The 8,456-nt window shown below is 33.8% G+C and overlaps 1 protein-coding gene across 1 annotated transcript; it reads right to left on the bottom strand.

The window, feature by feature from the left end:
- Positions 1–293: 293 nt before the first annotated feature.
- Positions 294–1,237, bottom strand: LOC120280686 (pathogen-associated molecular patterns-induced protein A70-like). Its single transcript, XM_039287613.1, has one exon. It carries the CDS (start codon positions 1,200–1,202, stop codon positions 558–560), a length of 645 nt encoding a protein of 214 aa, XP_039143547.1. The 5' UTR covers positions 1,203–1,237; the 3' UTR covers positions 294–557.
- Positions 1,238–8,456: the final 7,219 nt, after the last annotated feature.

Below are 8,456 nucleotides of genomic sequence, written 5' to 3'. Positions count from 1 at the left end.
AACTTATCGTCTTTCTTTCAATTATTTATTATTACTTTAAAGCAAATAAAAATAATGAAACTTTTTACATATTTTATACAAAGATCACACCACTAACAAAGTGATTAACTACGCTACTAATAACCATTAAAAATTAATCATGTTTATTTTTATCTTTATATATATATATATAACAGAAGACTATGTAAACAGTAAACCAACCAATGTCACTAAATATAGATATACTAGCACTAAATAATAATAATAATAAAATAATAATAATTACAAAAGAGACATCCAACAAAGCACACAAAGAAGAGAAAATAAACCATAATATGTCTAAACAAAATAACTAAATAAGAATTAAAACCGGGCAGTTCTACAACAAAATAACAACAAAAAAATAAAAAAAATAAAAAAGAGCCAAAATTTGTACAGAAGTACAAACAAAGTGGAGCAAAGTAACCAGTGGCTCTTACAGAATATTCTAATTATTTAATTAATTTATTTATTATCCTAAAAACTTAAAAAGTGATTTATTTAAAAATTTAATTATTAATTATTTAATATTTAATTAATTAACGACCGCGGTTGAGCATCTCTTTGTACCTTAGCAACGAGTCCAACCTCTGAAGCTTCAGCTGCTGCCGGAACCGGTTAATGAAATCATCCGCCCGCGCGTCCACCTCACCGCCTTCTTCCTCGCCATCACCACCGTCCACCGCCGCCACCGCCTCCTCTGGCGGCGGCAGTTGCGGTGGGGGGATCTCCTTCACTTCGAAATGAGCGAAGGCTGACTGCACGCTAGCCGACTTCTTCATCTTCGGCGCAAGCTTCTCCGGCATCTCCCCCGCCGTCGGACGCGCATCGGATTGGCTTCGCGTGAAGTGGTGTTGCTCATGATCCAATCCCTCGGAGGCGAGATCGGCGACCGGATCCAGCGGCGAAGAAGGGGAAGGGGAAGGGGAGGGATGGATGGGGTCAAGTGAGGGGACGAGAGGGGCTGGGGAGTGGTAGAGGTTGAGATTGAAGGAGCGGATGCGGTCGAAGACAAGGGAAGGGGCGCGGGCGCGCTTGCGGGGTTCGGCGGCGTGGTGGTCGTCGCCGGATCGGAGAGCTTTGGAGGTGATAGCGATGGTGGCGATGACGAGGTTGAGGACGATGAAGAGGGTCGTCGGAGTGAACCACTGGTGAACCGAGAACCAGATCGAAGGTTCCAGCATTTTCTCTCTTTTTTTTGGGAAGTGAATGAAAGAAGAGGAAGAGGTGAGAGGTATATATGGTGGATGATGGACACGTGGCAGATTGATATGGAATGTAGGGTGAGATGGACATGGGTTGTGGATGGGTGTGTATTAAATGCTTTTTGTTTTTATTAGTTTTTAAGATTATTAGGTATTGTTTTGAAGTAATTAATAAGATGAGAAATTCCCACTCCGTCTTTTTTTAAGTTTATTTTTCATATTTAATTAATTCACACTGATTAAAAAAAATAATTAAAATAAATTAATATTATTTTTTAAAATTATTTTTATTTAAAATTTAACTAATGAATAATATGATTTAATATTTAATTAATTTTAATTTATTAAAAATTATATAAATACATTAAATTAAAAAATAAATTTAAAAAAAATTATTTAATTATGCACAAAAATCTTAATGTAACAAGTAAAAAGAAACACAGAAAAAACTTTAAAATGTGTCGACTAAAAACATAACAGAAGTATATATTATATATTGAGAACCCATCATCTAGGGACGTCCCTAGATTTCAAATCTAGGGATGTTTCATAGTAAATGCATCGGATGAAAAATCGACTGGGCTCTTTATCATTATGTAAACGATGAAAACCACGCTCTACGAGTGTTGTCATGATGATCAGTGAACAATAAAAAAATGTGTGCAGTGTTTATATAATCAATCAACCATCGGATGATGATCCAACGGCTTAGATTTAAAAACATCCCTAGAATTGAAATCTAGAGACGTCCCTAGATGATGTTTTCCCTTATATATTTATTATTTTTAAAAATAATAATTAATTATTTTTTTTGAACAATTGCTGATAGCCTGATATGATGTTTAGGTTTTATAAGAGGAATTACGTAATAAATAGGGCAAATTATGACATCAGAAGACAACGTGGAATTAATCAATTAAATAAATTTGAGTTTTTTAATAAATAATTAACTTTGTGGCTATCTTTGTCGAAAGATTTTCTTTCGTAATAATTGCCTTGAGACTCTGATTATTTAATTTTTTTTATTATTTCAAATTAGAAATTAAACCAATTGTTATATTGAATAAATTAATGAAAGTAAATAGCTTTTATTTATGAAGTTATGTAAAAAATTTGAGTGAAAAGGACGATATAAAACTTAAAAAGAAGTTTGTATTGCGATTGACAATAGCACGAATCTCGAGGCTCTATTCATGCGATGCAACAAAATGGACCCCTGGATCTAGATCTTCGGAAAGTGAGGTTGGTGAACATTTAAATTAATTAATTTTTTTAAGTCAATGGCTTGGCCACAATTTTTAATAAATATATACTCCGTCACATGCTCAACTCAAGCCAATGTTATTTTTTAATCATTTTATTTAATGACGATAATTTATAAATTACATTTAAAAAAACAAAAATTTATAAAGTTTGGTCTTTAATAATTTTGCTTGTCCTTTATAAAGTCTTTCTGAAAATCAAGTTGTTGTCCACTGTCTGGCTAAATTTAGGGTATAAATAAATATCACTTTAAATAAGGATTTTTTATTTAAAATAATAAAAAAATAATTAAATTAGTTGGGTTAGAGGATGAGAAGTTTAACTCATTTTTTTGAATTAAAAAAAAAATCATCTTTTTACTCTACTATCCATTCAAAGAGATACCAACAAATTTAGGTAGTCAGTTGACAAACTATTACCATTCAAATTATATTGGATTAAAAATAGTTACATTATGTTAATTAAAAAAAAATACACATAATACAAAGAATACAAAAATTATAAAAATAAAACACAAAGAGCGCAAATATTACACAAATCATAACAATCGAAAAAACTATTCCGATAGTGTATACAGATGAAAGCGCAAAACAACACAAAACCCTAGCCGAGAAATTGCCCTGCAGACTAACAAAACCCTAGCAGAGAAATCCCCCCGCAGACTTCAATATCTTTCAACAAAAACAGGAGTACAAAACAAAACCGAAAAATCTTTCTTTAGAATGTAACGCTAACATAAAACCATACTCAATACCTGGTTTACAGAATCGATGAAATACCAACTAGTTCATGCGGGGACTTCTCCTTCGAGATCTCTGGTGGAAAGGAAAAAGTCAGAATTACAGCACTGGCCAGTAGAGACAACTCGGAGACAAACTTGGAAATGGTTTAACTGAAGACTCTAGTTGAGAAAAAATAACTAAAAGGCTCCAGTAAATTCCTCTCTTGGGGTTACCCTACGAAAAAACCACTCACTTCCTCTCATACCGCCGAAATGGCTACAGTCACGACTCCCCATGCAAAGGCATTTTTGTCCATAAAATTTTAAAATAACACTGTTGGCATCCGTTACATGCTTTGGAGGGTTGAAAAGCATGGAAATAAAAATAAAGGGGTTTTTGGGGAGTGTAAAACTAACGGGGTATTTTTGACGATAATGCAAACTTAGAGGATGTTTTTGGCAATTTCCACTTATTTTAATTTATTCAAAATGGAACACTCAAACTTGACTTGACTTTACAAGTCACTGTTATAATACATTAAATAAATCATAACACTAAGGATGAAACTTTTGTCCCATTTTCTAATAATTAATATATATATATATATATATATATGAAATAAGATACATGAAATCAATCCCCTAAGAAAGAAAAAAAACAAAAAATGGCTACAATAAGATTTGTGGTAGCTTGAAGAGTTAGCTGGCATGAGATGAAAGAAGTGGATGAAGTACATTGAGTTTTAAGATACTCAAAAGAAAGAAAATAAAAAAATAAAAAAAGAAAAAAAGAAAAAGAAAAAGAAAAAGGTAGGGCTGATAGCAACTTAAGTACCAAAAAAAAGATGATGGAAACAAAGCTGACTAGTCTCAAACTAATATTCCACTTTGTGCCCCTCTTTATGCTCAAGACAAAAGATGCTAATACCTTTGTAGTAGGTTTTTTTATAATAATAAACATAAATAAATAATTGAATGAAATCTTCAATTTTTGAGTTGAAAAAAATAAAATACTATTTTTTTTAACGAAAGACTAAGGGCGTGTTTGGTTCGGAAGTGAGGTACCGAAGTGATGGAAGTAGGAAGTGGTTACTTCAGTAGAAGTGGGGATTTCGGCTGGAGGTGTCTATTTCTATGTGTTTGGTTATGAGGGAAAATATCACATCAGTGACCACTCGAGTGTTTGGACTGGTAGAAGTGAAAAATCTTGAAAACGCTGACTCACCCGGCCTCAGCTTGTAGTAGCACCGAAGTGGGGTTATGATCACCACTTCGGTGAGGAGGGGTGAGCTTACCCCATGTTTGTTAGGATGTTATAAATTAGTTGAAAATGTTAAAATACTAATTAAAGAAAATCAGCTTTTCAATATTTATTTAAGTTATTTATTTTTTTTTAATTCAAAAAATTAAAAGTATGCTACGAATGTTTTATGAATACAACAAACATTTCATAAATTCGGTTAATTTAACTTTGCAATATTATTTTTTTTTCTTAAATTAGAAAATTTGAGGTATTTTAATTTTTCCTTAATCCAAAAATTAATATTTGACTGCTACGAATGTTTTATGAATACAACAAACATTTCATAAATTCGGTTAATTTAACTTTGCAATATTAATTTTTTTTCTTAAATTAGAAAATTTGAGGTATTTTAATTTTTCCTTAATCCAAAAATTAATATTGTACTACTATGAATGTTTTATGAATACAACAAACATTTCATAAATTCGGTTAATTTAACTTTGCAATATTAATTTTTTTTTCTTAAATTAGAAACTTTGCGGTATTTAATTTTTCCTTAACCAAAAAATTTATGCTACGAATGTTTTATGAATATAACAAACATTGTATAAATTGGGTTAATTTAACTTTGCAATAGTAAATTTTTTTTCTTTAATTCTATATTTAAGTTATTTAATTGTTTTTAATCAAGAAATCAATAACTTGCCAATATTTACAATTTTTTTTTTTCAACTCAAAATTAAAGTTATTGAAGATTTTTTTGAACTCTTTTATAACTTTTGATCCGAAAATTAAAGTTTAACATGTGTTATCAATATTCCGGTTTATTACAATTTGTTTTTTAAAGTTTTTCCTATTGAATTGAAAGACCAAGAATTCAAAAAACCATAAAGAGAACTTTTGAACATTGATTGTCATGCTTGCATACAAGCAAACACCCAAAAACTTGTATTATTATAACCAAGCAACATAAGTTTATACAGAGCTGCAAATATACACAAACTGTACATCACCCATGCCAACAATTAGGATATACAATTCCATCACCATGAAATTACATGTTATCTGGTAAATAAAAAAACAACAAAGTTTTTCTGCAAACATTGAACTCATTCGAAGCAGTCAAAGAAGAAGAACATTCTCAGCACAATCAGCAAAGATTTCTTCCAAGCAAGCACTACTCCTCTCTTCCTCAGTACCTTCTGAGCAGCCTCTGCAATAATATGATGCAACTATAAAGCAAACAAACTGACGAAAATTTAAATTAAGCTTGTTAAATAAGATAACTTGCCAATGTCATTGTTCTGAAACCAATACTTCAGCACTACACATTCTTACAATCATTGAATTCAGCAAAAATTGTTTTGTAATCTCACTGATCCATCCTGAATGTCCTAGAGCAGGAGCCTAATTGCAAACATAGAAGCAGTGAAAAGTAGATGCTAAGGAAGCTTAACTCAAGACTAACGGCATTAAACACAACCAAAACTAACAAGAAACAATGGTTGTTTTTTATGGCATGCTATGAAGTCTTTAAAACAAAATGTCCAAATATTTCAGAGATACCTTTGAGAAAGAAATTCATCAAACAATTGATAATAAATACCTTTGATTGAAAGTGCTAGTGAGCACACACCAAAAGAAGTAGTTCTGGATAAAGTTTGAATGAATTAATTTTAAGATCTACATGTGATTATTAGGCTGGCATGTTTGACAACATTGCCATTTGCTCTGGTCCTCTACAACTGAAGCAATTCCGAACTATCTCTTCATTTAAATATCAACCAACTGAAGCATCAACAAATCAATGATTAGAAAAAAAAAATTAACTGTGACAAAAAGTGTAAAATTGGACGCATTTAAGGATATAAGAGTACGAGATTATTGATAAAGAAATAATTATCATCGTATGCTGCATTTTACTGGAAAAAAAATATGCTACCTTGTCGTACGTGCCAATACATGCCTTTTCAGTTCCTCAATATTGACTTTCCTTCGAAGCAAACAAAGTTTGCTTGGCATGGCTCAGGTGGTAGCAATAGCAACAATTTAAGCACATCCATTGGCACATGTTCTTGAAAAAAAAACAACCAAAGGGACCAAATCCTATACAAGGTGGCTGCAATGGTGGCACTCTGTGCCGCCTGATTGCCCCGCCACGCTTGTATAAATCCGTTAAGAAAAAATAATCTCATGGAAAGGAGGTTTAAGCGAAAAAAATAAAATACTTACGAAACCCTAGAATACAAATAATGCTTAAAAACAACAATGTAACGCTACTTTGACACTCAAGCAAATTAGATGCGCAAAGGCTGCAAAAGATTGGCATCGAAGTGCCCCTCAATTTTGCCCCGCCTGCGCTCCAATTTAAACTCTTGCGTCATATTAGAGAACAGTGCCTCAGTGCAATGTCACAATTTGCCTTTCATCATTGCCATCCCTACATTACCCGAAATGAAATCCACAAAAAAACAAAGGAAATAAGAGCCGAAAAACCATAGTGACAGACAAACATATATCCCAACCATGCAGAGCAACATAAAGATAAGCATGTCCAGTCAAACATGAAAGCAAAAGACAAAACATGAAATGCATGAATGGATGCAACCACAGCAATGTGTCCAATGCTATGTTCACCCATCACAAAACATAAGGCAGTCCTGATGCATGCAATGCACAACCATGCAATAAAATAACTAGTTACTAGAAGCAGGGTTCAGTCAAGTGAGGCAGAAGCAGTAGGTGCTAAATCAAACCATCCTGGATAGAAAAGTTTCTATCCAATCCTTCCTCAGGTCCATGTCCTTCACCATGAAGCCTCTTGCCTCAATCTCACGGAATTGCAGAAAATCAAACACATGAACAAGTTCCTTCTTTTCAAAACCATCAACATCCATAACCTTGGCATACAAGCTTTCTGTCCAGTGTGTGGGGTTTTTAATAGCAGATGCCATTTCTCCCACCACAACAATTAGATCACCCATCATTGAAGGATTTTTGGAACCCCTACTTGAGCGTTGAGACCTTGGTGTTGATGAGGTTGCAGGGATGCTGACAGGGCTGCTGACAGCAGGTGGGGCAGAGTTCGCATCAGCATCATCATCACTTGGTTGTTCTATTGGTTCTTCATCAAAGTTGTTGTTATTGTTGCCTTCGTGTTCCGAGTTTTCTCCCAAATCAGCGAACACGGGACGTCGCAGTACACGCCCGCTGCATTGTCCATCCCCACATATAACCCTCAATGACTCATAATGCTCAATTGGTTTGTTTATGAAAGCCTTTCTGTCACGGGTGTGCCTATATTACAGTGCCATACACGATCAGGTACAGATATAATCATGCTCCTATCATGCAAATAATACAAGTAAAGTCGAATCATGTTACCTCGATATATGTTAAGGCAACCACGGGATCAAGGGTGATGGTCTTCGTGGCATCATCCCATCCCAGCACCATCGAAGTTCTCTCACTTTCTTTATCTCCGCGTCATCGTGATTTCAAAGTTCGATAATGATTTTTCAACGCTCTCCGCACCGAATTCGAGTATTAAACCTATCATTTACTGACAACAGCAAGAAAAGACAAATGCTTGCTCGCTTTGAATGATTTGTCACATTTCAACCCTTTTCGTACTTGTTCCAGCAGAATTGGGATCAAGAAGGCATCATATTCAGCCTTCCATCGCTTGTTAGGGGTACCGCGCTTGCTGCCAGAAGCCTTTGATGATGACTTCTCCGTCGTACGCTCAATGCCCTCCATCGTTAAAAAATAATGTATGAAACAAATCAGTTTAAAAAAAATAACATACAGACCACAAACAAATTAACCAGTATGCTGTGAATAACACAAAATAATAAGTAAACAATAAGAAGCTATGATAAGGAATAAGAAAGAGTAATACCAAACCAGAAATAAACCTCTGCGAACAATACATGGAAATAAAGCAGCAACCATTTAAATAAGTATGCTATGACCAGCACAACATAATATGCAAAAGATAACATAC

This window comes from Dioscorea cayenensis, chromosome 17 (genome assembly GCF_009730915.1).
Source record: "Dioscorea cayenensis subsp. rotundata cultivar TDr96_F1 chromosome 17, TDr96_F1_v2_PseudoChromosome.rev07_lg8_w22 25.fasta, whole genome shotgun sequence".
Classification (NCBI taxonomy): domain Eukaryota; kingdom Viridiplantae; phylum Streptophyta; class Magnoliopsida; order Dioscoreales; family Dioscoreaceae; genus Dioscorea; species Dioscorea cayenensis.
The sequence above is the reverse complement of the archived record's forward strand: the minus strand, read 5'-3'. Positions and strand labels throughout refer to the sequence as shown.

What these genes read in the sequence shown, in the direction of transcription:
- LOC120280686 (XM_039287613.1), bottom strand. Translation starts at nt 1,202, where the DNA reads ATGCTGGAACCTTCGATCTGGTTCTCGGTTCACCAGTGGTTCACTCCG.